General features: G+C 50.8%; 1 protein-coding gene across 1 annotated transcript; it reads right to left on the bottom strand.

Annotated features, from left to right (window-relative positions):
• Nucleotides 1-2199: 2199 nt before the first annotated feature.
• KCNK3 (potassium two pore domain channel subfamily K member 3) lies at nucleotides 2200-23063 on the bottom strand. Its single transcript, XM_005533024.3, has 3 exons — nucleotides 22716-23063; nucleotides 5783-6063; nucleotides 2200-2980 (listed from the first exon to the last, which is right to left on the bottom strand). The coding sequence occupies exons 1-3, from the start codon at nucleotides 22996-22998 to the stop codon at nucleotides 2423-2425; spliced, it is 1122 nt and encodes a 373-aa protein (XP_005533081.1). The 5' UTR covers nucleotides 22999-23063; the 3' UTR covers nucleotides 2200-2422.
• Nucleotides 23064-27635: the final 4572 nt, after the last annotated feature.

Below are 27635 nucleotides of genomic sequence, written 5' to 3'. Positions count from 1 at the left end.
TCCTCCTTTCCCAGCCCCTCCTCCCTCCCCATATCCCGTGGGAAGATCCCAGACTCTCCCGAGCTTCCGGCAATCCTTTATTTCTCTCTCCAAGGAATTGGGTCCAGCGGGACCGATCGGCTTTGGCGTCAGACCCAGGGAAGCCCTTCCCGGCGGGAATCGGGAATTCCTCCCTGGAATCGTCGGGAAGCGTCCCCCGAGCCTCGTCTCCGACGGATATTCCCGGAATTCCACGGGCAGCGCCGTCGGTAACCGACACCCTCTGGAATCTCAAGGATCAGAAATCCATGGATTTTCCTCTCCAGAAAAGTGACAAAACGTCCCCAGATTCCTCCTTGAGGGCGCTTTGGGTGCCGGGAGGGGAAAATCCCATCCTGGAAAAGTGGGAATGGGAAAAGAGGGAATTTTTGCTTCCCCGTGGGGGCGGCGGTGACAGAAGCGACCCCCGGGGTATCCCAGGGAATTCCGGGAGTATCCCAGGGGTGAGGGCGGTGGTGGGGTGTGGGGGCAAGGATGGAAAAGTGTTGTGATATCCCGAATTTCCCCCAGATGCTTCTCTGAGGGAAAGACTCCACCCCCGGAGTCCCGGCGAGGATGGGAAACGGGGATCCCGGGGGATCCCAAAATTCCTCCCTGAGGGAAAAAATCCCATTCCCAGAGCCTCGGGGAGGATGGAGATGGGGATCCCAGGGGAAAAATTCCCAAAAAAAAACCCCTCCTGGACGGGAACAATTCCATCCCTGGATCCTCGGGGAGAGTGGAGATGGAGATCCCGGGGAAAAATATCCCAGATTTCCCCAAAACCCCTTTCCAGGAGGAACAATTCCATCCCTGGGGCCCTGGGGAGGATGGAAATGGGGATCCCAGGGAAAAAAATTCCCAGAAAAAACTCCCTGATGGGAAAAATTCCATCCCTGGAGCCTCGGGGAGGATGGGAAGGGGGATCCCAGGGGGAAAAATTCCCATAAAAACCCTCCTGGATGGGAACAATTCCATCCCAGAGCTTTGGGAAGGATGGAGATGGTGATTCCAAGGGAAAATATCCCAGATTATCCAAAACACTTTCCCAGGTAAGAATTCCATCCCTGGAGCCTCGGGGAGGATGGAAAGGGGGATCCCAGGGGAAAAATTCCCCCCAAAAATGTCCTGGATGGGAACAGTTCCATCCCTGGAGCCTTGGGGAAGATGGAAATGGGGATCCCAGGGGAAAAATTCCCAGAAAAAACTCCCTGATGGGAAAAATTCCATCCCTGGAGACTTGGGGAGGATGGAAAGGGAGATCCCAGGGGGAAAATACCTCGGATTATCCAAAAACACCTCCCTGAGGGGAAGAATTCCATCCCTGGAACCTCAGGGAGGATTGAAAGGGGGATCCCAGGGGAAAAATTCCCAAAAAAACCTCCCTGAGGGGAACAATTCCACCCCTGGGGCCTCGGTGAGGATGGAAAAGGGGATCCCAAGGGAAAATATCCCGGATTTCCCCAAAACTCCTTCCCAGGAGGAACAAATCCACCCCCGGAGCCTCGGGGAGGATGCAAACGGAATTCCTGCGGGATGAACCAGCCTCCCATGGATGATTCCCGCTAAATCCTGAGGACTCCCAGCTCTGCCCCGGCTCCAAAGGGTTAATCCGGCCCCAAATCCCAGATTTTGGAGCGGCCTACGTGACTCCGGCTGCTTTTCCGGGCGGCTGATGTGGAAAAGCTCCGGCTAAGCCCCTCTTAGCCTGATTTCCGTGGCCTTCCGCGCTTCCCGGGGAATTCCCGAGGATCCAGAGCGCGGAAAGGGCAGGACTGGCTGCCCCTCGATCCCGCCGGATTCCGAGGCTCTCCCCAGTTTCACATTTTCAAGGATTGTTTTGGGGGTTTTTTTTGTGAAATAAAAATCCAAGAGCTTTTAAAATCAAATCCAGGAGAGGTTTTAAATTAAAATCCAGGAGAGGTTTTAAATTAAAATCCAGGAGAGGTTGGAAATTAAAAATCCAAAAGGGGTTTGAAATTAAAATCCAAGAGGTTTGAAATAAAAATCCAAGAGAAGTTTGAAATTAAAATCCAGGAGAGGTTGGAAATTAAAAATCCAAGAGGTTTGAAATTAAAATCCAAGAGGTTTGAAATTTAAATCCAAAAGAGGTTTGAAATTAAAATCCAAGAGTTTTGAAATGAAAATCCAAGAGAGGTTTGAAATTAAAAATTCAAGAGGTTTGAAACTAAAAATCCAAGAGGTTTTAATTTAAATCTAGGAGGTTTTAAATTAAAATCCAAGAGGTTTGAAATGGAAATCCAAGAGGTTTGAAATTAAAATCCAAGATAAATTAAAATCCATTCCGGAGCCAAGGGGTCCCGCTCCGGCGCGGTCCCGGAGCCCGAGGCGGTCTCATCCCGCTCCGGGAGGGATCCGGGCTGGGTCGGGGATGGGGAAGGGGCTACACGGAGCTGCGGCGCTTGGCGAATCCCGGGAACGCCGCCAGGCTCTGGAGCCCGGTGGACACGGAGCTGATGGCGGAACGGCGGGAGCGGCAGAAGCAGCGATGCTCCGGAGTCTCCACGCAACGAGCGGGCGAAGAGCGCTCCACGGCCGTATCCGACCCCGACAAATCCCTGGGAATAATCATGGGGATGGAATACTGCAGCTTCTCCTGGCTTTTGTACCACAGGCACGAGCAAACCGACTGGAAGTGCAGGACCTCGGCGTAAACGTTCCGGAACCTTCTCTCGGCCGGGGGCGCTGCGGCGGGGCCGGGCACCGCGTGGCCCAGGAGCGCTCGCTGCTCGGCGTCGCGCCTCTCGTCCTCGGCGTTCATGGTCATGAAGCGCAGCACCACGAGGTTGAGGAAGGCGCCGATGACCGTCAGCCCCGCCAGGATGTAGACGAAGCTGAAGGCCACGTACTGGGGCTGCGTCTGCAGAGCCTGGTCCTTCTGCAGCGCCACGTAGTCGCCGAAGCCGATGGTGGTCAGCGTGATGAAGCAGTAGTAGTAGGCCTGGGGTGGGCAGGAAGGGGTTAAATGTTGCATAGTGGGTAATAGAGAATGGACAGGGGGCATGTAGATTGTATTATAGGGTTGTATTAGAGTAGGGGCATGTTTTATATATATTATATTATATTATATTACATTACATTGCATTATATTACATTATATTACATTATATTACATTACATTATATTACATTATATTACATTACATAACATTACATTACATTATATTATATTATATTATATTACATTACATTACATTACATTACATTATAGTATATTATATTACATTATATTATATTATATTATATTATATTATATTATATTATATTATATTATATTATATTATATTATATTATATTATATTATATTATATTGTTATATTATATATTATTATATATATTATTACATATTATTATATATTAGTGTTATAATATTATATTATAGGGTTTTATTATAGTATGGTCATGTTTTATATATATAATATATATTAGGGTTATATTATATATATTATTATATAAATATATTAATATATAAGTATATTATTATATATAATATATTAGGGCAACAATATTATATAATAGGGTTATAGTATGGTCATATTTTATATATATAATATTATATATTAGGGTTATATTATACATATTATTATTATTATTATATATTATATATTTATTATTATATATTACGGTTATAATATTATATTATAGGGTTATATTATAGTATGGTCATGTTTTATATATATAATATTATGTATTAGGGTTATATTATTATTATTATTATTATTATTATTATTATTATTTATTAGGGTTATACTATTATATATTAGGGTTATATTATAGTATGTATAATACTATTATATTATTATATCGTATTATATTATATTATATTATATTATATTATATTATATTATATTATATTATATTATATCATATCATATCTTATCTTATCTTATCTTATCTTATCTTATCTTATCTTATCTTATTATACTTTATTACAATACAATACATTAAGTTATGTTACATGATTTATGATATGATACTATACTATACTATATTATTATATTGTTACATTATAATATCATGATATTGTTATATTAATATGTTACTATATAAAAATGTTATAATATTATAATATAAAATTATAATATTGTTATATTATTATGCTAATATATTATTATAGTGTTCTATTAATCTATTATTCGATTATTACATCATTATAATAATAAAAGATGAAGACAGCGCTGACCGCAGCTCTGAGGGAGGAATTGATGGAAATCTCTTTCGTTTTTAAAATTTAAAATTTTAATTGAAACTTTTTAAAATTATATATCTATAATAAATACAAAAATATTAAAATATTTTTTAAAATTAATTTAAATTAATTAAATTAATTTTTAATTTAATTTAATTATAATAATTCAAAAAATAAATAATAATAAATAAATAATATAAATAAATAAATAATACAATAAATAAAAAACCCAAAATAAAATAAATAAAAAAATAAAATAATAAAAAGAAATTAAAAATGAATAAAAAATTAAAAAAAATTAAAATAAATAATAAAATAAATATATAAAAACCAAAAAACCGAAATAAATATATTATAAAAATAAATAAAGAAATTAATAAATAATAAAAAATAAAAATAGAAAATAATAAATAAATAAATAAATATACAATAATTAAAAAATAATAAAAAAATAAATAAGAAATTGAAATTAATAAATAAATCAATACCTGAAAATTAAAAATTAAAAAATAAAAAAATAAAGTAAAAAATAAAGAAATAAAGAAATAAAATTGAAGTAAAAAAATAAAGAAATAAATAAAAAATTAAGTAAAAAAATAAAGTAATAAAAAATAAAGAAATAAAAAAATTAAGTAAAAAAATGAAGAAATGAAAAAATGAAGAAATAAAAAAATGAAGTAAAAAATAAAGAAATAAAGAAATAAAGAAATGGAGTAAAAAAATAAAGAAATGAAGAAATAAAGAAATAAAAAATGAAGTAAAAAAACTAAAGAAATAAAAAATAAGGAAATAAAAAAATGAAGTAAAAAATAAAGAAATAAAAAAAATAAAATCAAAAATAAAAAAATAAAAAATAAAGTAAAAAACCAAAGAAATAAAAAATAAAAAATAAAAAATAAATTAAAAACTAAAGAAATAAAAAACTAAAGAATTAAAAAATAAGGAAATAAAAAAATGAAGTAAAAAAGTAAAGAAATAAAAAAATAAAAACAAAAAATAAAAAATAAAAAATAAAGTAAAAAAAAACCCAAAGAAATAAAAAATAAAAATAAAAAATAAAGTAAAAAACTAAAGAAATAAAAAACTAAAGAATTAAAAAATAAGGAAATAAAAAAATGAAGTAAAAAAATAAAGAAATAAAAAAATAAAAACAAAAAAAAAAAAAAATAAACTAAAAAAAAACAAAGAAATAAAAAAGAAAAATAAAAAATAAAGTAAAAAAACTAAAGAAATAAAAAACTAAAGAAATAAAAAACTAAAGAAATAAAAAACTAAAGAAATAAAAAAATAAAGTAAAAAAACTAAAGAAATAAAAAATAAAAATGAAAAAATAAAAAATAATAAAATGAAGTAAAAAAATAAAAAAATTAAAAATAAAAAAAAAATTAAAAATAAAAAAAAAATTTAAAAAAATAAAAATTTAAGAATTTAAAAAATTAAAAATTTAAAAATTTAAAAAATTAAAGATTTTAAAAATTAAAAAATTAAAAAATTAAAAAACTAAAAAAATATAAAATAAAGGAAGAAGATCGACTCTGTTTTTTTATTTCCTCACCTGGAAGAAGCTCCAGTTCTCGTAGTGCGAGAAGGCGGCGGCGCCGATGCAGAGCGTCCCCACGCAGGACACCAGGCCGATGCTGACCATGTTGGCCATGGACACCTCGGGGCGCCGCATGCCCAGCCGGCGCTTGAGGCGCCGCAGCAGCGCCCGCACCAGCGTGTTGATGCGCTCGCCCAGGCTCTGGAACATCACCAGCGTCAGCGGGATCCCCAGCAGCGCGTACAGCATGCAGAAAACCTTCCCGCCGTCCGTGCTGGGAGCAGCGTGACCGTAGCCTGAGCGGGAAACGGGAAAAATGTCGGTGTGGGATTGGGATAGTGGGATAATGGGATAATGGGATGGGATACTGGGATAATGGGATAATGGGATATTGGGATGGGATGGGATAATGGGATATGGGATAATGGGATATTGGGATGGGATGGGATAATGGGATAATGGGATAATGGGATAATGGGATAATGGGATAATGGGATGGGATACTGGGATAATGGGATAATGGGATATTGGGATGGGATGGGATAATGGGATAATGGGATAATGGGATAATGGGATATTGGGATGGGATGGGATAATGGGATAATGGGATAATGGGATAATGGGATAATGGGATAATGGGACAATGGGATAATGGGATAATGGGATAATGGGATGGGATACTGGGATAATGGGATAATGGGATATTGGGATGGGATGGGATAATGGGATACTGGGATAATGGGATGGGATTATGGGATGGGATAATGGGATGGGAAAATGGGATAATGGGGTGGGATAATTGGGATGGGATGGGATGGGATAATGGGATAATGGGATAATGGGATAATGGGATATTGGGATGGGATGGGATAATGGGATAATGGGATAATGGGATAATGGGATAATGGGATGGGATGGGATGGGATGGGATGGGATGGGATGGGAGGGGATGGGATGGGAGGGGATGGGATGGGATGGGATGGGATGGGATGGGATGGGATGGGAGGGGATGGGATGGGATGGGATGGGATGGGATGGGATGGGATGGGATGGGATGGGATGGGATGGGATGGGATGGGATGGGATGGGATGGGATATCCCGGGAGAGTCGCGCTGCGGGCGTGACGCGTTCCGCCGTCCCGCAGTGATACGGCACAGATTTAGATGATCCCAGGGATTCTCTGGGAATTCCAGCCCCTCTCCAGCCTCCCAGCTTGGAATTCTTTCCTGTGATCCCAAAATCCCAACCCTGGGGGAGTGGGAGCTGTTTCCTATCCTGGTATTCCAGGCCAAATCCCTCTCCGGCTCTGCTGGATTGGGTCCAGCCCCATCCCGACTCCTCCTTGAGAAGGAATTTCGGGATCCAGGGGCCTCACTGGGAATTCCCAACTCCAGGAAGGGTCTCCCTTCCCTTTTCCATCCCTGAATTCCATAAAAATCCCCTGGGATGGATTCTGAGTGTCTTTTATCATGGATTCTTGGAATGCTTTGTGTGGGAAGCTTGTCCTGCTCCAACCCCGACTCCTTCCGCTATTCCCAGGCTGCTCCAAGCTCCATCCAACATTTCCTTGGGAACTTCTGGGAATCCGGGGACAGCCACAGCTTCTCTGGGAATGGCGTGCCAGTGACGAGGTTTGGGTGGGGACCAGTGGGAATGGGAGATCCCAGTTCCCAAAATTCCCATCCCAGACTCGCTGGAGTTGGGGAAATCAGGGATTTTTGGGATTTCCAGGTCCAAGGACGAGGAAATCGAGGATTTTGGGGATTTCCAGGGCCAAGAGCAGGGAAATCTGGAATTTTGGCAATCTCCAGGGCCAAGGATGAGGAAACCGAGGATTTTGGCAATCCCTATGGCCAATCCTATCCCTAATCCTGATCCTATCCCTAATCCCAATCCTGTGTCTAATCCCAGCCCTGTGTCCCCAATCCAGACTCCATGTCCCTAATCCTAACCCTGTGTCCCTAATCCCAACTCCGTGCCCCTAATCCTGACTCTGTGTCCTTAATCCTGACCCTGTGTCCCTAATCCCAATCCCATCCCTAATCCCGATCCTGTCCCTAATCCTGATCCTGTCCCTAATCCTGATCCTGTCCCTAATTCCAACTCCATGTCTGCAATCCTGACCCTGTGTCCCTAATCCCAATCCTATCCTTAATCCCGATCCTACCCCTAATCCCAATCCTGTCCCTAATCCCAATCCTGTCCCTAATCCCGATCCTGTCCCTAATCCCAATCCTGTCCCTAATCCCAACCCCGTGTCCCTAATCCCAACCCCGTGTCCCTAATCCCGACTCCGTGTCCCTCATCCCGACCCCGTGTCCCCCTCGCTGCCACCCCCGGGCACACACGGATTGAGCTGGAGCCAGGGGAAAACCGGGATCGTGGGATCTCCTCCGGAGAGGAGCTGCCGTGGGATCCTCTCCATGTGGGAGATGGGGAGGGAATCCATGGAGAGGGAATCCATGGGTGGGAATCCATGGGCGGGAATCCATGGGTGGGAATCCATGGAGAGGGAATCCATGGGTGGGAATCCATGGGCGGGAATCCATGGAGAGGGAATCCATGGAGAGGGAATCCATGGAGAGGGAATCACGGCAGAGGGAATTCATGGAGAGGGAATCCATGGAGAGGGAATCCATGGGTGGGAATCCATGGGTGGGAATCCATGGGCGGGAATCCATGGAGAGGGAATCCATGGAGAGGGAATCCATGGAGAGGGAATCACGGCAGAGGGAATTCATGGAGAGGGAATCGATGGAGAGGGAATCCATGGGTGGGAATCCATGGAGAGGGAATCACGGCAGAGGGAATTCATGGAGAGGGAATAGATGGAGAGGGAATTTATGGAGAGCAGCACCTGGGAACACCTGGGGAACATCTGAGGGACACCTGAGAAATATCTGGGAGACATCTGGGGAACACCTAGGGAACACCTGGGGAACACCTGGGAAACATCTGGGGAACACCTGGGAACATCACCAGAAATCATCACCTGAGTCTCCCCTGGTCCATCCCTGTTCCCGGTGTCCCTTTCACAGTTCCCGGTGTCCCTCTCCCCCTTTTCCTGCTGCTCCCCCCGAGTCACATCCCAATCACTCATCCCGCCCTTCCCAACAATTCCCACACCTCCCCCACACCTTCCAGCTGTTTTGGGATGGAGCCTCCAGCAGTGCCCACGGGGGCCTTCCCAAAAACCTCCCTGAGCATCTTCCTGCCTTTCCTTTCCTTTCCTTTCCTTTCCTTTCCTTTCCTTTCCTTTCCTTTCCTTTCCTTTCCTTTCCTTTCCTTTCCTTTCCTTTCCTTTCCTTTCCTTTCCTTTCCTTTCCTTTCCTTTCCTTTCCTTTCCTTTCCTTTCCTTTCCTTTCCTTTCCTTTCCTTTCCTTTCCTTTCCGCACCTTTCCTTTCCTTTCCTTTCCTTTCCTTTCCTTTCCTTTCCTTTCCTTTCCTTTCCTTTCCTTTCCTTTCCTTTCCTTTCCTTTCCTTTCCGCACCTTTCCGCACCTTTCCGCACCTTTCCGCACCTTTCCGCACCTTTCCGCACCTTTCCTTTCCTTTCCTTTCCTTTCCTTTCCTTTCCTTTCCTTTCCTTTCCTTTCCTTTCCTTTCCTTTCCTTTCCTTTCCTTTCCTTTCCTTTCCTTTCCTTTCCTTTCCTTTCCTTTCCTTTCCTTTCCTTTCCGCACCTTTCCGCACCTTTCCGCACCTTTCCGCACCTTTCCTTTCCTTTCCTTTCCTTTCCTTTCCTTTCCTTTCCTTTCCTTTCCTTTCCTTTCCTTTCCTTTCCTTTCCTTTCCTTTCCTTTCCTTTCCTTTCCTTTCCTTTCCTTTCCTTTCCTTTCCTTTCCTTTCCTTTCCTTTCCTTTCCTTTCCTTTCCTTTCCTTTCCTTTCCTTTCCTTTCCTTTCCTTTCCTTTCCTTTCCTTTCCGCACCTTTCCTTTCCGCACCTTTCCTTTCCTTTCCTTTCCTTTCCTTTCCTTTCCTTTCCTTTCCTTTCCTTTCCTTTCCTTTCCTTTCCTTTCCTTTCCTTTCCTTTCCGCACCTTTCCGCACCTTTCCGCACCTTTCCGCACCTTTCCGCACCTTTCCGCACCTTTCCGCACCTTTCCTTTCCGCACCTTTCCGCACCTTTCCGCACCTTTCCTTTCCTTTCCTTTCCGCACCTTTCCTTTCCTTTCCTTTCCTTTCCTTTCCTTTCCTTTCCTTTCCTTTCCTTTCCTTTCCTTTCCTTTCCGCACCTTTCCGCACCTTTCCGCACCTTTCCTTTCCTTTCCTTTCCTTTCCTTTCCTTTCCTTTCCTTTCCTTTCCTTTCCTTTCCTTTCCTTTCCTTTCCTTTCCTTTCCTTTCCTTTCCTTTCCTTTCCTTTCCTTTCCTTTCCTTTCCTTTCCTTTCCTTTCCTTTCCTTTCCTTTCCTTTCCTTTCCTTTCCTTTCCTTTCCTTTCCTTTCCTTTCCTTTCCTTTCCGCACCTTTCCTTTCCGCACCTTTCCTTTCCGCACCTTTCCTTTCCGCACCTTTCCTTTCCGCACCTTTCCTTTCCGCACCTTTCCTTTCCGCACCTTTCCTTTCCTTTCCTTTCCTTTCCTTTCCTTTCCTTTCCTTTCCTTTCCTTTCCTTTCCTTTCCTTTCCTTTCCTTTCCTTTCCTTTCCTTTCCTTTCCTTTCCTTTCCTTTCCGCACCTTTCCGCACCTTTCCGCACCTTTCCGCACCTTTCCTTTCCTTTCCTTTCCTTTCCTTTCCTTTCCTTTCCTTTCCTTTCCTTTCCTTTCCTTTCCTTTCCTTTCCTTTCCTTTCCTTTCCTTTCCTTTCCTTTCCTTTCCTTTCCTTTCCTTTCCTTTCCTTTCCTTTCCTTTCCTTTCCTTTCCGCACCTTTCCTTTCCGCACCTTTCCGCACCTTTCCGCACCTTTCCGCACCTTTCCGCACCTTTCCTTTCCTTTCCTTTCCTTTCCTTTCCTTTCCTTTCCTTTCCTTTCCTTTCCTTTCCTTTCCTTTCCTTTCCTTTCCTTTCCTTTCCTTTCCTTTCCTTTCCTTTCCTTTCCTTTCCTTTCCTTTCCTTTCCGCACCTTTCCGCACCTTTCCGCACCTTTCCGCACCTTTCCTTTCCTTTCCGCACCTTTCCGCACCTTTCCGCACCTTTCCGCACCTTTCCGCACCTTTCCGCACCTTTCCTTTCCGCACCTTTCCTTTCCGCACCTTTCCTTTCCGCACCTTTCCGCACCTTTCCGCACCTTTCCGCACCTTTCCGCACCTTTCCTTTCCTTTCCGCACCTTTCCTTTCCGCACCTTTCCTTTCCGCACCTTTCCGCACCTTTCCGCACCTTTCCGCACCTTTCCGCACCTTTCCTTTCCTTTCCGCACCTTTCCTTTCCGCACCTTTCCTTTCCGCACCTTTCCTTTCCTTTCCGCACCTTTCCTTTCCGCACCTTTCCTTTCCTTTCCGCACCTTTCCTTTCCTTTCCTTTCCGCACCTTTCCTTTCCTTTCCGCACCTTTCCGCACCTTTCCTTTCCGAACCTTTCCGAAACTTTCCTTTCCTTTCCGAACCTTTCCTTTCCGAACCTTTCCGAACCTTTCCTTTCCGAACCTTTCCTTTCCGCACCTTTCCTTTCCGCTCCTTTCCGCACCTTTCCTTTCCGCACCTTTCCGCACCTTTCCGCACCTTTCCTTTCCGCACCTTTCCGCACCTTTCCGCACCTTTCCGCACCTTTCCGCACCTTTCCTCACCTTTCCGCACCTTTCCCTGCCTTTTTCCTGCCTTTCCCCACCTTTCCCTGCCTTTTTCCCTCCTTTCCCTGCCTTTCCCTGCCCTCTCCAGCCCTCTCCAGGCTCTCTCTCCGTCCCTCTCCGGCCTCCCGGAGTTATTTTTATCCCTCTTTCCCGAGGGAAGGGAGTTCACGAGCTGTCCCTCAATCCCCCGATCCCCCCCCGCTCCCGGTTTCCGCAGGAGCCGCCTGAGCTCCGGCACGTCTGAGGACGGGGGGAAGCTCGGGAATGGCACATCCAGCCAGCGGGAAGAGGGAAAAACCCCTGGAAAACCCCGCGGGGGGTGACCCCCAAATCCCCCCGGGAGCCGCGGGTGGCGAGGAATGGTGCTGGAGAGAAGGGCACGTCCCTCTGGGAACGCAGCGGGAATAAAGCCAGGAATTCTGGCTCCTTTCCCACCTCCTGCCCCCATTCCCGACCCTTCCCGTGTCCCGGGCTCAGGATGCGGCGGGAGCAGGGATCGTGTCCCCAGGGAGGGAGGATGACACTTCCCGAAGGAATTCTGGCCTTTTTAGGGCTGGAGAAGCGGGGCTGGAGCCGGGGCCGGAGCAGGTGCGGGGCTGGAGCCGGGCCTGGAGCCAATCCCGGCTCGGGGAGAGAGGGATGGCCGGGATTAGCGGGACAGCTGCGGGAGAGGGAGCGCTGGGAATGGGGCGGGGATTTAGGGAATGGGGCAGGGAATGGGGCGGGAATGGGGCAGGGAATGGGGCAAGGGAATGGGGCAGAGATTTAGGGAATGGGACAGAGACTTAGGGAAGGGGCAGAGAATGGGGCAGAGATTTAGGGAATGGGACAGAGACTTAGGGAATGGGGCAGAGAATGGGGCAGGGATTTGGGGAATGGGACAGGGATTTAGGGAATGGGGCAGGGGGTGCGGGGAATGGGGCAGGGATTTAGGGAAGCAGGGGATGGGATCCAGGGAAGAGGAACAGGGAGATTCAGGGATCGGGACAGGGGGATGGAAGGAGCCTCCTGGTGCCAGCCCTTCCCCAGTCCCACTGCTCCCAGTAAGGATCCCACGGATCCCAGTAAGGATCCCGCTGTTCCCAGTTGGGATCATTGTCCCGCTGTCCCCAGGCCAGGGCAGAGGACGCAGCTGTCCCCCGGGAGACCCTGGCATTCCCGGGAAGAGCGGCTGTGGAATTCCATGGGATAACATGGAGCTGGCACTGAGAGATGTGGCCATGGGACACACCCGGGTCCTGCAGGGCAACCAAAATCCCTGGATGGGGCTGGGACACCAAAATCCCTGGATGGGGCTGGGATTCCAAAATCCCTGGATGGGGCTGAGGGCAGCTCCTGCAGCTGGAGCAGGGGATGGGATCTGGGATGGGCTGAAGTGGGAATGAAGACCTGGAGGGACCCCTGGGATTCCCAGAATCCCGACTGCTCTTGTTCCAGCTGATCCTTGTATCCATGCATCCATCCACCCATGGAGCCATGGAGCCAGCTGTCCATCCATGGATCCATCCATCCATCATCCATCATCCATCATCCATCCCTCATCCATCCATCATCCATCCATCCATCATCCATCATCCATCATCCATCCATCCATCATCCATCCATCATCCATCATCCATCCATCATCCATCATCCATCATCCATCATCCATCCATCCATCATCCATCATCCATCCATCCATCATCCATCCATCCATCATCCATCATCCATCCATCATCCATCCATCATCCATCCATCCATCCATCATCCATCCATCATCCATCCATCATCCATCATCCATCCATCATCCATCATCCATCCATCCATCATCCATCCATCATCCATCCATCCATCATCCACCATCCATCCATCATCCATCCATCATCCCTCCTTCCATCCTCCATCATCCATCCTCCCTCCATCATCCATCATCCATCATCCATCCATCATCCATCCATCCATCATCCATCCATCATCCATCATCCATCCTTCATCCATCATCCATCCATCCATCATCCATCCATCATCCATCCATCCATCCATCATCCATCATCCATCATCCATCATCCATTCATCCATCATCCATCCATCCATCCATCCATCATCCATCCATCCATCATCCATCCATCCATCATCCATCCATCATCCATCCATCATCCATCCATCATCCATCATCCATCCATCCATCATCCATCCATCCATCATCCATCCATCATCCATCCATCCATCCATCATCCATCATCCATCATCCATCATCCATTCATCCATCATCCATCCATCCATCCATCATCCATCCATCCATCATCCATCCATCCATCATCCATCCATCATCCATCCATCATCCATCCATCATCCATCATCCATCATCCATCCATCCATCCATCATCCATCATCCATCCATCATCCATCATCCATCCATCATCCATCATCCATCCATCCATCATCCATCATCCATCATCCATCCATCATCCATCCATCATCCATCCATCATCCATCCATCATCCATCCATCCATCCATCCATCCATCATCCATCCATCCATCATCCATCCATCATCCATCCATCATCCATCCATCATCCATCCATCATCCATCCATCCATCCATCCATCATCCATCCATCCATCATCCATCCATCATCCATCCATCATCCATCCATCATCCATCATCCATCCATCATCCATCCATCATCCATCCATCATCCATCCATCATCCATCCATCATCCATCCATCATCCATCATCCATCCATCATCCATCCATCATCCATCCATCATCCATCATCCATCCATCATCCATCCATCATCCATCCATCCATCATCCATCATCCATCATCCATCATCCATCCATCATCCATCCATCATCCATCCATCATCCATCCATCCATCATCCATCCATCATCCATCCATCATCCATCCATCATCCATCATCCATCCATCCATCCATCATCCATCCATCATCCATCCATCATCCATCCATCATCCATCATCCATCCATCATCCATCCATCATCCATCATCCATCCATCCATCCATCATCCATCCATCATCCATCCATCATCCATCCATCCATCATCCATCCATCATCCGTCATCCATCCATCCATCCATCCATCCTTCCCTCCATCCCTCTCTCTTTCCACATCCCCAAATCCCCTCGGCTCCATCTCCCCCTTTTCCAGATCTCATTCCATGGAGCCGCCGCTGGATCCATCTGGGAGCCCCCCATGGGATCCCAAGGATCCAGGATCCCCAGGAATCCCCATTCCCGATGGGATTTGGGGTGGGGTGGGGGGTGGGGCTGGATGTGGGGCCAGACCCTGAACTCCTCCCTTTATTCCCACATCCCAAATTCCAGGCTCATTCCCAAAGGGATTCGGACCCGCACTGGGATTCCTTCCCCCTCCCTGGAATTTTTGGGATGTGGGGGGTGCCTGATCCCTCCCCTCCCCCCCACCAGTGCGGCCGGGGGGGTCGGGATGGAGTCATGGAAAATCCCGGCGCCGGCCAAGATCCCTGTTTGTGCCAAAACTGGCAATTTTTCCTTGGATTCTGGGGCCTCGCCAGGCCCTTCCCAGCCCTCCCCTTTCCCTGGAAAAAGGGGGGTCCCGCAGCAGGAAGGGGGGTCCCGAGCCCCTGGATAAGGCGGGATACACCGGGAATGGGCTGGGACACCCCCGGGGTGCGATCCCGGCGTTCTGGGGGGTGCTCTGGCGGGAATGAAACATTCCTTATGGATTTTGGGATGGATTCGTGTCCCTAAACGGGGGTGGGGGGGGGTCGGTGGCCAGGTTCTTCCCGGGAAGGGGGATCCCGGTCCAGGAAGGGAGTTTGGGATTGGGGTTTTGGGATTGGGGTTTTGGGATTGGGAGCATCCGGGGTGTCCTGAGCCTCTCTGAAGGGGGACCAGATTCCAAAGGATCCTTGGGAACGGGGATGTGGGATGGGGATGTGGGGTGGGAATGTGGGATAGGAATCTGGGATGGGGATATGGGATGTGGGGTGGGGATATGGGATGGGGATTGGGATATGGGGTGGGGATGTGGGATGGGGATATGGGATGGGGATTGGGATATGGGGTGGGAATGTGGGATGAGGACTGGGATGAGGATTGGGATGTGGATATGGGATATAGGATGGGAATGTGGGATGGGGATCCAGGGTGGGGATATGGGGTGGGGATATGGGATGGAGATTGGGATGGGAATGTGGGATGAGGTTATGAGGATGGGAATGCAGGATGTGGATTGGGATGTGGATATGGGATATAGGATGGGAATGTGGGATGAGAATCTGGGATGGGATGCGGGATGGGGATTGGGATGGAGATTATGGGATGGGGATCTGGGGTGGGAATGCGAGATGCGGATATGGGATGGGGATGAGGGATGGGAATGCAGGACGGGAATGAGGAATGGATCCAGTCCCTTTGTCCTGGGAGCTGCTGATTCCAGCCATCCCAGAAATCCCATTCCAAAGGCTCTTGGATCCACCCCAAGCCTGATCCACCAGCCCCAGTGCTCGGGAAAAACCGGGAAAATCCCAGAAATCTGGGATGGTTTTTCCTGGCCCGGATCTCCCTGGCCCATGGTCGGCATTCCTTGTTCCCGGTCAGGATTTAAGGAGGAACCAGCTGGGAAAGGCCAGGGGCTGGAATTTTATGTCCTGGATGGAAAAAAACCCGGGAATTCACGGCCTGGGCGGGATCGGGGGATGGGAGAGGGAGGATCCAGAGGGTCCCGATCCCGATCCCTGCCCCGAATCCCATGGGAAAAGCCAGGAGGCCTCGGAATCATTGGAGTGTCCTTGGGATGCCATTCCCTGGAATCCAGGCTGGGATTGTCACCCCTCAATCCCCATCCCGCCGGGAAGCGCCTCCGATCCCAAAGGAGATTCCCAAAGGGAATTCCCCACCTCCTCATCCACCCCCATTCCCGGCGGGGACGATCCGGGAGGAACATCCAGGAATGTGGAGCAGGGAAAAGGGAGGGAAGCCATCCTGATTTTCCACTCCAACAAGCCCCGGGATGGCCGGGATGGCTTTCCCAGGAAAAGCCGGCAGGGAACAGGAATTCCAGGAATATTCCCCATCTTCCCTGTTAATTCCAAAGCCGGATCTGCTTTTACAGATTTCCATGGAAATTTTGGGATTTTTTTTTTTGTGGAATGGGAACAGGAATATCCCGAGGCGGGGAACCATTCCCAAAGCACTCCACGTCCTTTATCCCAACAATTCCTTCAAATTTTTTGGGAATTCCAGCGATTTCCATGGAAATTTTGGGATTTCTTTGAGGAACAGGAACAGGAATATCCCGAGGGGGTGATGGGAGGGAAGGGGCTCCTTATCCTGGAAATTCCCCCAAATTTTTGGGGGGAAATAATTTTTTTTCCCAGAGTTTTTCCCCTCATCCCCAAATCCAGGGAATTTGGTGCCTTTCACCCAGAGGGGACAGAGGGACGGGAAGGGATCCGGTTGTTTTGGGATCGGGGTTTTTGGGATCAGGATTTTTGGGACTGAGTTTTTTTGGGGGGTAAGGATTTTTAGGATCAAGATTTTTTTGGGATTGATTTTTTTGTTTTTTGGGATCGGTCTTTTTGGGATTGTTTTTTTGGGGGGATCAGGTTTTTTGAGATTGGGGTTTTTGGGATCAGGATTTTTGGGATGGGGATTTTTGGGATTGGGATTTTTTTTTTTTGTTTTTTTTTGGCATCGGTCTTTTCGGGATTTTTTTGGGAGGGATCATTTTTTTGGGGGTCAGTTCTTTGGGATCGGGTTTTCAGGATCAGGTTTATTGGGATAGGGTTGTTTTGGGATCGGGCTTTTTGGGATTGGGATTTTTGGGATGGGGATTTTTGGGATAAGGTTTTTTTGGGGATAGGTTTTTTTGGGATCAGTCTTTTTGGAATTTTTTGGGGAGGGACCGGGTTTTTGGGAGCCAGTTCTTTGGGATCGGGTCTTTTAGGGATCAGGTTTATTGGGATTGGGTTTGTTGGAATCGGGATTGTTTGGATTGGGTTTTTTGGGATCAGGTTTTGGTGGGCTCAGGTTTTATGGGGATCAGATTTTTGGGATCAGCTTGTTTGGGGATCAGGTTGTTTTGGGATTTTTTTGGGGGGATCAGTTGTTTTGGGATGGGGTTTTTTGGGATGGGTTTTTTGGGATTTGGGTTCCTTGGGATCGGGGTTTTTAGGGATCGTGTTTTCAGGATTGGGTTTTTTGGGATCAGTTTTTTGGGATTGGATTGTTTTGGGATCAGTTTTTTTAGGGGATCAAGTTGTTTTTGGATCAGGTTTTTTTGGGATTGGATTTTTGGGATCAGTTTTTTTTTTTGGATCAGGTTGTTTTGGGATTGTTTTTTTGGGGATCAGGTTTTTGGGATCAAATTTTTTTTCGGATCGGGGTTTTTTGGTATTGGTGTTTTTTCGGGATTGGTGTTTTTTTGGGATTGGGTTTTTTTGGATCGGGTTCTTTTGGGGATCAGTTTTTTTGGGGATCGGGGGTTTTTGGGATGGGGCTTTTTGGGATCCAGGTCTTTTTGGGATCTGGGTTTTTTTGGCTCGGGTTATTTTGGGATGAGGATTGAGCTGTGGGAAAGCTCTGGAGCAGTGCCGGGAGCTGCTCCTCTCCTGGCTTTTTTCATGGATAAAAGGGGAAAAACACCCCAAACCCCAACCCAAAATAGATCCCAACTTTTCCCAGCGGGATCTGGGATCCCAGATTTTCCTTCCCCCATCCCACCGGGATCCAGCCCCGCTTCCCGATCCCAGTCTGGCTTTTCCCTGTCCCGCCAAGAGCTGGGTGGTGAATTCCTGGGAAGAAAAATCCCTTTTTTCCTGCCCTGGAAATCCGAATCCCATGGGAATATCAGGATTTTTTCCCCCCTTTTCCCTGGCGGGCCTGGATTTGGATCTCCCGTCATTCCAGCCTCATCCCAGCTTTGCCGGCGGGGATGGGATTTTGGGAAAACCGATCTTCCCGCACATCGGGATGTCAGAGCCCCTTCCCCCCTCATCCCTGGGAATTCCGGGCAGGAGATGGGAAAAGCCATTTGGGGCCGTTCCCTTTGCGATTCCTGGCTGGGCCGCAGGTTTGGGATCCCGGGAATCCTCATCCCGAGCCCTGGCCGCTGTTCCTTGGGATCTATCCCAGCGGATCCCAGCGGATCCGTGTCCCTCTCCGGCATTCCAGGATCTTTGGGATGGGCTGGATCCTGCTGGATCCCTCTGGAGATTCCCGGTTCTCCCCGTCCTGTCCAGGATAACGGGAATGGCAAACAGCAGGATAACGGGAATGGCAAACACCGGGATAATGGGAATGGAAAACACTGGGATAATGGGAAAATGGGAATGGCAAACACCGGGATAACGGGGATGACAAACAACAGGATAACAGGATTGAAAAACACCGGGATAATGGGAATTGTAAACACTTGGATAATGGGATAATGGGAATGGCAAACACCCTGACACCGGGATAATGGGAATGAAAACCACTGGGATAACAGGAATAACAAACACCAGGATAACGGGAATAATTAACACCAGGATAACAGCTTTGGGAATAAGGGACATCCTGACACCGGGATAATGGGAATAATAAACATTGGGATAACAGCCCCGGGAATCATGAACAGCCTGAGGGTGGGAATAACAAACACCAGGATAAGAGTTCCAGGAATAACAAACACCGGGATAACAGCCCCGGGAATAACGAACACTGACACCGGGATAACAGCCCTGGCGATAACAGGAATAGCAGAATTCCCAGGATAAAAGCCCTGGGAATAACAAACACTGGGATAACAGCCCTGGGAATAATGAACAGCCTGACACCGGAAAATGGGAATAATAAACACTGGGAAAACAGCCCCAGGAATAATGAACGGCCTGAGGGTGGGAAGAACAAACACCGGGATAAAAGCCCTGGAATAACGAACACTGATGCTGGGATAACAGCTCCGGAAATGACAAACACCGGGATAATGGGAATTATAAACGTTGGGAAAACAGCCCTGGGAATAATGAACAGCCTGACACTGACACTGGGATAATGGGAATAACAAACACTGGGATAACAACCCTGGGAAAAATGAACACCGGGATAACAGCTCCGGGAATAACCAACACCGGGATAACAACCCCGGGAATAACAAACACCGGGATAACAACCCCGGGAATAACAAACACCGGGATAAGAGCTCCAGGAATAACGAACACCGGGATAACAGCTCCAGGAATAACGAACACCAGGATAACAGCCCTGGGAATAACGAACACCGGGATAACAGCCCCGGGAATAACGAACACTGGGATAACAGCCCCGGGAATAACGAACACTGGGATACCAGCTCCAGGAATAACGAACACCGGGATAACAGCCCTGGGAATAATGAACGCTGGGATAACAGCTCCGGGAATAACGAACACCGGGATAATAGCCCCGGGAATAACGAACACCGGGATACCAGCTCCGGGAATAACAAACACCCCGAGCCCGGTGTTTCAGCTCCGGGAATTATTTTGAATCCCGACACCGGGATTTTGGGCCTGGGAAGCATCCCAAAAGCCACATCCCAAATGTGGGAATCAAGCAGCAACCCAATATCCATGTGCCAATCCCGGGAATCCTAAAATCCATATCCCAGTCCTGGGAATTCACAGGAACCCCAAAATCCCTGTGAGAGCCCTGGGACTCAAGGACACCCCAAAAACTGTCCCAAACCTGGTGTTCTCCCATATCCCATTATCCCATTATCCCATTATCCCATTATCCCATTGCTCCATGGGACCCATGGGAATGGTGGCCTGTCTCCTGTGTGTCCCCCTGTGTCCCCCTCGTGTCCCCACCCGTGTCCCCCTCTCTGCCCCCCCCTTGTCCCCTCTCTGTCCCCCCCGTGTCCCCCCCGTGTCCCCCCGTGTCCCCCCCCATGTCCCATCTTGTCCCCTTGCTGTCCACTTGCTGTCCTCTTGTGTCCCCCCGTGTCCCCCCGTGTCCCCTCGCTGTCCCCCCCGTGTCCCCCCTGTGTCCCCCCCGTGTCCCCCTCCGTCCCCTCGCTGTCCCCTCGCTGTCCCCAGAGCGCTGAGGTTGGGGCAGTTGGGGACCAGGGGACACCGGGTGACCCCGGCCACCCCCGGAGGGGACCCAAAGGCCACAGGGGTGACAGAGGATGACAGTGGGGGTGACAGGGGGTGACAGTGGGTGACAATGGGGGTGACAGAGGGTGACAGGGAAGTGACAAGGGGTGACAGAGAGGTGACAGAGGGTGACAGTGGGGGTGACAGTGGGGGTGACAGGGGGTGACAATGGGGGTGACAGAGGGTGACAGGGAAGTGACAAGGGGTGACAGAGAGGTGACAGAGGGTGACAGGGAAGTGGCAATGGGGGTGACAATGGGAGTGACAATGTGGGTGACAGAGGGGTGAGAGGGGGTGACAATGGGGTGACAGTGGGAGTGACAATGCGGGTGACAGAGGTGACAATGCGGGTGACAGAGGGGTGACAATGAAGCTGACAGGGGGGTGACAGTGCGGGTGACAGGGAAGTGATGATGAGGGTGACAGAGGGGTGACATTGAGGGTGACAGAGGGGTGACAGGAGGTGGCAATGGGGGATGACAGGGGGGTGACAATGAGTGTGACAGGAAGTGACAATGAGGGTGACAGAGGGGTGACGTTGGGGGTGACAGAGGGGTGACATTGAAGGTGGCAGAAGGGTGACGGTGTGGGTGACAGAAGGGTGACAGGAGGTGGAAATGGGGGATGACAGGGGGTGACAATGAGGGTGACAGAAGGGTGACAATGGGAGTGACAGGGAAGTGACAATGAGGGTGACAGAAGGGTGACAGTGCAGATGACAGAGGGGCAGGTCCCAAAGTGTCCCAGTGCCACTTCCCGGGGTGGGGTCACGGCTGGGGGCATCTTTCACTGCAGGGGACAGCGGTGACATCCTCTGGGAGAGCCTGGCAGGGTGGGGACACCTCCCTGTCCCCTCCCCCGGTCTGGGGACACTTCGGGGACACGTCCCTGTCCCCTCAGGGCTGGGATAGAGACACGTCCCTGTCCCCTCACAGCTGGGATAGAGACACGTCCCTGTCCCCTCGGAGCTGGGGACCCTTTGGGGACACGTCCCTGTCCCCTCCCCGGGCTGGGGGTCCCCCAGGGGGGTCCGGGGCAGCAGAGCCACCGGCGGGAGGTGACAGCGGCTTGGGGACCATCCCAGGGCTGGGGAGAGTTCCCGATCCCGGGGCTCGGGCGGGGATTTCCCGCTGGGAGAGGCGGTGGAAGTTCCGGCGCGGCGGGATTGGGGATTTGGGGGGGATTTGGGGGAATCGCCCCGATCCCAAGGGATGGGAGATCCGGGAACCCGGCAGGGGGATCTCCCCGATCCCAAGGGATTTGGGACGGGGGGGTTCCGGGCAGAGAGATCGCCCCGATCCCAAGGGATTTGGGTAAGAGGGGGGTCCGGGCAGGGGGATCTCCCCGATCCCAAGGGATTTGGGACGGGGGGGTTCCGGGCGGAGTTTTCCCGGTGCCGGAGGAGCCGGGGAGGAATCTCCCCGATCCCAAGGGATTTGGGGACAGAAGGTGCCGGAGGGATTTTCCCGGTGCCGGCGGAACCGAACAGAGGGATCGCCCCGATCCTAAGGGATTGGAGACAAGGGGGTCCTGGCAGGGGCATCGCCCTGATCCCGAGGGATCAGAGACCGGAATCCGGGCAGAGGGATCGACCCGAAAACAGCGGGATTGGGGACGGGGGGGCCCGGGCAGGTTTTTCCCTGTGCTGGAGGAGCCGGGGAGGGATCGCCCCGATCCCAACGGATTTGGGACAGGGAGTTCCGGGCAGGGGGATCGCTCCGATCCCAAGGGATTTGGGGACAGGAGGGTCCCGGCAGGGGGATCACCCCGATCCCAAGGGATTTGGGGACAGGAGGGTCCCGGCAGGGGGATCGCTTCGATCCCAAAGGATGTGAGACCGGAATCCGGGCAGAGGGATCGCCCCGAAAACAGCGGGGTGCGAGACAGAAGGCGCGGGATGGATTTTCCCGGTGCCGACAGAACCGAGCACAAGGGATCACCCCGATCCCACCGCCAGAGCACCCAGCAGCTCCCTCAGGGACCAAACAGGGATTTCCCCGCACTTCCCGGGCGGATCCCCCGAGCCCAATCTTTAGGGAGAGTTAAAACCAAAACCCCAAAACCCCCCCAGAAAACCCGAGCGGGGCGGGGCGGGGGGGAACGCGCGGCGGCTCAGCCGGTACCTATCGTGGTGATGACGGTGATGGCGAAGTAGAAGGAGCCGGCGAATTTCCACTGGACGCCGGCCTTGTGCGGCTTGAGCTTGAGCACGACCCGCTCGAGCTCTCGGAAGCTCTCGGCGCTCAGGTTGTATTTGCTCTTCAGCTCCCGGCTCTTGGCCTCCAGCCGCCGCTTCTCCGCCGTCTCCGCCTCGGACTCGAGCGCGTCGAAGACGGCGGCTCCCACCAGCAGGTAGGTGAAGGTGCAGAGGATGAGCGCCAAGGTGCGCACGTTCTGCCGCTTCATGGTGCGCCCGAGGCGGCTGCGGGGAGCGGCGGGGCCGGCTGGGGCATGGCGGCAGCGCCCGGGCACGGCGGGCGGCCGGGGGAGGCGGCGGAGGCGGCGGAGGAGCGGAGGGAGGAGGGAGGATGGGGAGGGAGGGATGGGGAGGAGGGAGGGAGGGGGAGAGGGCGGGGCTGTCCTTCAGCACCGGAGCCCCCCGGGGACCCCCCGGGTGTGGCGAGGGGAGGGGGCGGAGCGGGTGGGGAGAGCGAGCCCCGGAGAGCGGAGGGAGGGGAGAGGGAGGTGAGGGCGGGAGGGGAAAGGGGGGCAAAAGGGGAGCGGATCCCAAAGGGTGAATCCTGACCTGAACAGATCCCAGAGGGTAAATCCTGACCCAAAGAGATCCCAAAAGGCAGACCCGGGAGAGGATCCCAAAAGGTAAATCTTGACCCGAACACATCCTAAAGCACAAATCCCAACTTGAACAGATCCCAAAGCCCAAATCCTGACCCTAAGAGGTCTCAAAGTGCAAATCCCCATCCAAACAGATCCCAAAGCACAAATTCCAGCCCTGTCCCAGAGCTGAGTCTCCACCCACACTCCAACCTGTGCCCCCATCCCATTATCCCATTATCCCTTTATCCCATCCCATTATCCCACCCCGTTCCATTATCCCATCCCACCATCTTTATTTGGACCCTTGCAGGGATTTTCTGGGAATTCCTTCCCAAGCTCCCAGCCCCAGCTCCCCTTTCCCAGTGGGAAGCCATTCCCTGGCTCCTGGCCCTGCGTCCCTTTCCCAAATCCCAGCTCTCCCGGAGCCCCTGGAGCCTTGGGAAGTGGCTCCGAGCATTCCCTGGATCCGTTCCCTGATCCGGCTGCACGTTCCCAGATCTCCAGCCCCAGGAGCTGCTCCAGGGCCTCCTCTGGCCTCGCTCCCACAGCTCCGTGTCCCGCTGATTTTGGGATCCTGGAGCTGGAGCAGCTCTGCAGGTGGGGTCTCACCTGGCTGAGGCACAGGGGCAGAATTCCCACCTTTCCTGCTGCCCAGATTTTGGGATCAGCCCAGGACCAGCTGGAGCAGGGAATGTTTTCCAGCCCAGGCTGGGATTTGCCAGCTGCCGTCACCCGAAACCGGGGACAATTGTCCCTCACACCTGTCCTGGCACCTCAAACCAGCCCTGACACCATCCTGAGGGAATTCCAGAGTCCCTCCGGGAATTCCAACCAGGGAATTCCAAAGGCAACAGCTCTCCAGAGCTCCTCCCGTCCCTGAGGAGCCTTCGGGACAGGGGTGACACCAACCCCATCCCAAAGGGGCTTGGAGGGGCTGGCACGGCTGGAAGAGCTCCAGAGGATGGGAATGATTGGATATTCCCATGGAATCGATTCCCGAGGGATCTCCCCCCATTCCAGGGTTATCCTCCCGTGTCCCCTGGTGTGTTCTTTTCCCTTTTCCCAGGAATGTTTCTGGGCTCTGTGGATGCAGAGGGACAGGGAAGCACTGGGAAAACCCAAAGTGCTCCGGGAAAAGTTGGGTTCTGTGTTTGGGAGGGTTCCTGCAGGGAAAAGGAGCCTGGAACATTCCCTGTGGGACATGGTGGGACAGGGATAGGGACAGGGACTGGAGCAGGGTGTCACTGGGGTCACTGGGGTCACTGGGGTCACTGGGGTCACTGGGGTGACAGGGACAGGGACAGATCATGGGGTCACTGGGACAGGGATGGGGACAGGGACAGGGACAGGCCTCAGGTGTCACTGGGATCAATGGGTGTTGGTTATGGGGTGTGGGTTATGGGGTGCTGTGGGTTATGGGGTGTTGGGGGTTATGGGGTGTGGGTTATGGGGTGTGGGTTATGGGGGGTGTGGGTTATGGGGGGTGTGGGTTATGGGGTGCTGTGGGTTATGGGGTGTGGGTTATGGGGGGTGTGGGTTATGGGGTGTGTGGGTTATGGGGTGTGGGTTATGGGGTGCTGTGGGTTATGGGGTGTGGGTTATGGGGTGCAGTGGGTTATGGGGGTGTGGGTTATGGGGTGTGGGTTATGGGGTGTGTGGGTTAGGGGGTGCAGGGGGTTATGGGGTGTGGGTTATGGGGTGTGGGTTATGGGGTGTGTGGGTTATGGGGTGCTGTGGGTTATGGGGTGCTGTGGGTTATGGGGTGTGGGTTATGGGGTGTGTGGTGTGGGTTATGGGGTGCAGGGGGTTATGGGGTGTGGGTTATGGGGTGTGGGTTATGGGGTGGTGTGGGTTATGGGGGGTGGGTTATGGGGTGCTGTGGGTTATGGGGTGTGGGTTTATGGGGTGCTGTGGGTTATGGGGTGTGGGTTATGGGGTGCTGTGGGTTATGGGGTGTGGGTTATGGGGTGCTGTGGCTTATGGGGTGTGGGTTATGGGGTGTGTGGGTTATGGGGTGTGGGTTATGGGGTGTGGGTTATGGGGTGTGTGGGTTATGGGGTGTGTGGGTTATGGGGTGCAGGGGGTTATGGGGTGTGGGTTATGGGGGGTGTGGGTTATGGGGTGCTGTGGGTTATGGGGTGTGTGGGTTATGGGGTGTGGGTTATGGGGTGCTGTGGGTTGTGGGGTGTGGGTTAGGGGGGGTGGGTTAGGGGGTGGGGGTAGGGGGGTGGAGTGGGTTAGGGGGTGTGGGTTAGGGGGTGCTGTGGGTTAGGGGGTGTGGGTTATGGGGTGTGTGGGTTATGGGGTGTGGGTTATGGGGTGCAGGGGGTTATGGGGTGTGGGTTATGGGGTGGTGTGGGTTATGGGGGGTGGGTTATGGGGTGTGGGTTATGGGGTGTGGGTTATGGGGTGTGGGTTATGGGGGGTGTGGGTTATGGGGTGTGTGGGTTATGGGGTGCAGGGGGTTATGGGGTGTGGGTTATGGGGTGTGGGTTATGGGGTGTGGGTTATGGGGGGTGTGGGTTATGGGGTGTGGGTTATGGGGTGCTGTGGGTTATGGGGTGTGGGTTATGGGGTGTGGGTTATGGGGTGTGTGGGTTATGGGGTGTGTGGGTTATGGGGTGCAGGGGGTTATGGGGTGTGGGTTATGGGGTGTGGGTTATGGGGTGTGGGTTATGGGGGGTGGGGGTTATGGGGTGTGGGTTATGGGGGGTGTTGGATTTCTGGGATACTGTTGGGAAAGTTTGGATGCGTTTCCCAGGATGCTGTGGCTGTCGGGATGGCTGGGATGTGATTCCCAGGATGCCGATAAAATGGTTGGGATGTGATTCCTGGGATGTTCTTGGGATGGTTGGGATGTGATTCCTGGAATGCCAATGGAATGGTTGGGATGCGATTCCCAGTTTTCTGCAGGTCGGGAATGGTTGGGATGCGATTCCCAGTTTTCTGCAGGTTGGGAATGGCCGGGCTGAGTTTCCCGGGATGCTGTGGCTGCCAGGCCATTCCCGATTTCCCAGCTGCATCCCGAGCCAAGCCGGGAGCAGCCGGATCCAACACAAGCTGTCGCGGCAGCTGCCGCGTCCCCAGGAACCGGGAAAAGGCAGAGGAACTTTTCCTGCTGGGAAGAATCCCGCTGATCTTTATTCCCAAAAATGCCGCTCCCCACTGCGGTTATTCCCGCAGGATCCCGGTGCTCCCGGATCCCGCAGCTCCTGTCCCGCTCCGGGAATCTTTGGAGGTGGGAGCAGGGATTCCGGCCCTAGAGCGGATCCCATCCCAGCGGGAACAGGGATTCATTCTTGTGCCAGGAGCTGGGGGCGTTTGGAGCACGCTCCATTCCCACTTTCCAGCTCCTTTTCCCGTGTCCTGCTGCTCCATCCCGGCTCCCTGTTCCTCTGTCCCAGTTTCCTCCTTCCTCATCCCAGTTTCCCTCTCCCATCCCAGTTTTCCCCTCTCCTGATCCCAATTTACCTCTCCCTATCCATTTCCATCTTCCCCATCCCAGTTTCCCTCTCCCCATTCCAGTTCCCAGCCCACTATCCCAGTTTCCCTCTCCCCCATCCCAGTTTCCCTCTCTTCATCCCACTCCCCTCCCCCATCTCAGTTTCCTCCTCCCCATCCCAGTTTCCAGCTTCTCTATCCCAATTTCCCTCTCCCCATCCCAATTCCCACCTCCCCATCCCAGTTTTCCCCTCTCCCATCCCAATTTCCCTCTCCCCATCCCAATTCCCCTCTCCCATCCCAGTTTTCCCCTTCCCAATTTTCCCCTCCCCAATTTTCCCCTCTCCCATCCCAGTTTTCCCCTCTCCCCATCCCAGTTTCCCCCTCTCCTCATCCCAGTTTCACCCTCTCCCCATCCCAGTTTCCCCCTCTCCCCATCCCAGTTTCCCCCTCTGCCCATCCCAGTGTCCCCCTCTCCCCATCCCAGTTTCCCCCTCTCCCCATCCCAGTTTCCCCCTCTCCCCATCCCAGTTTCCCCCTCTCCCCATCCCAGTTTTCCCCTCTCCCCATCCCAGTTTCCCCCCTCTCCCCATCCCAGTTTCCCCCTCTCCCCCTCCCCGTTTTCCCCATCCCAGTTTCCCCCCTCCTCCCCATCCCAGTTTTCCCCATCCCAGTTTCCCCCCCTCTCCCCATCCCAGTTTTCCCCTCTCCCCATCCCAGTTTTCCCCTCTCCCCATCCCAGTTTTTTCCCCCTCTCCCCATCCCAGTTTTCCCCTCTCCCCATCCCAGTTTTCCCCATCCCAGGTTTCCCCTCTCCCATCCCT

Source organism: Pseudopodoces humilis, chromosome 3, assembly GCF_049639895.1.
Source record: "Pseudopodoces humilis isolate 2021_Gansu_Grassland_sample_001 chromosome 3, ASM4963989v1, whole genome shotgun sequence".
Lineage (NCBI taxonomy): Eukaryota > Metazoa > Chordata > Aves > Passeriformes > Paridae > Pseudopodoces > Pseudopodoces humilis.
This window is presented reverse-complemented; position numbering and strand designations above follow the sequence as displayed.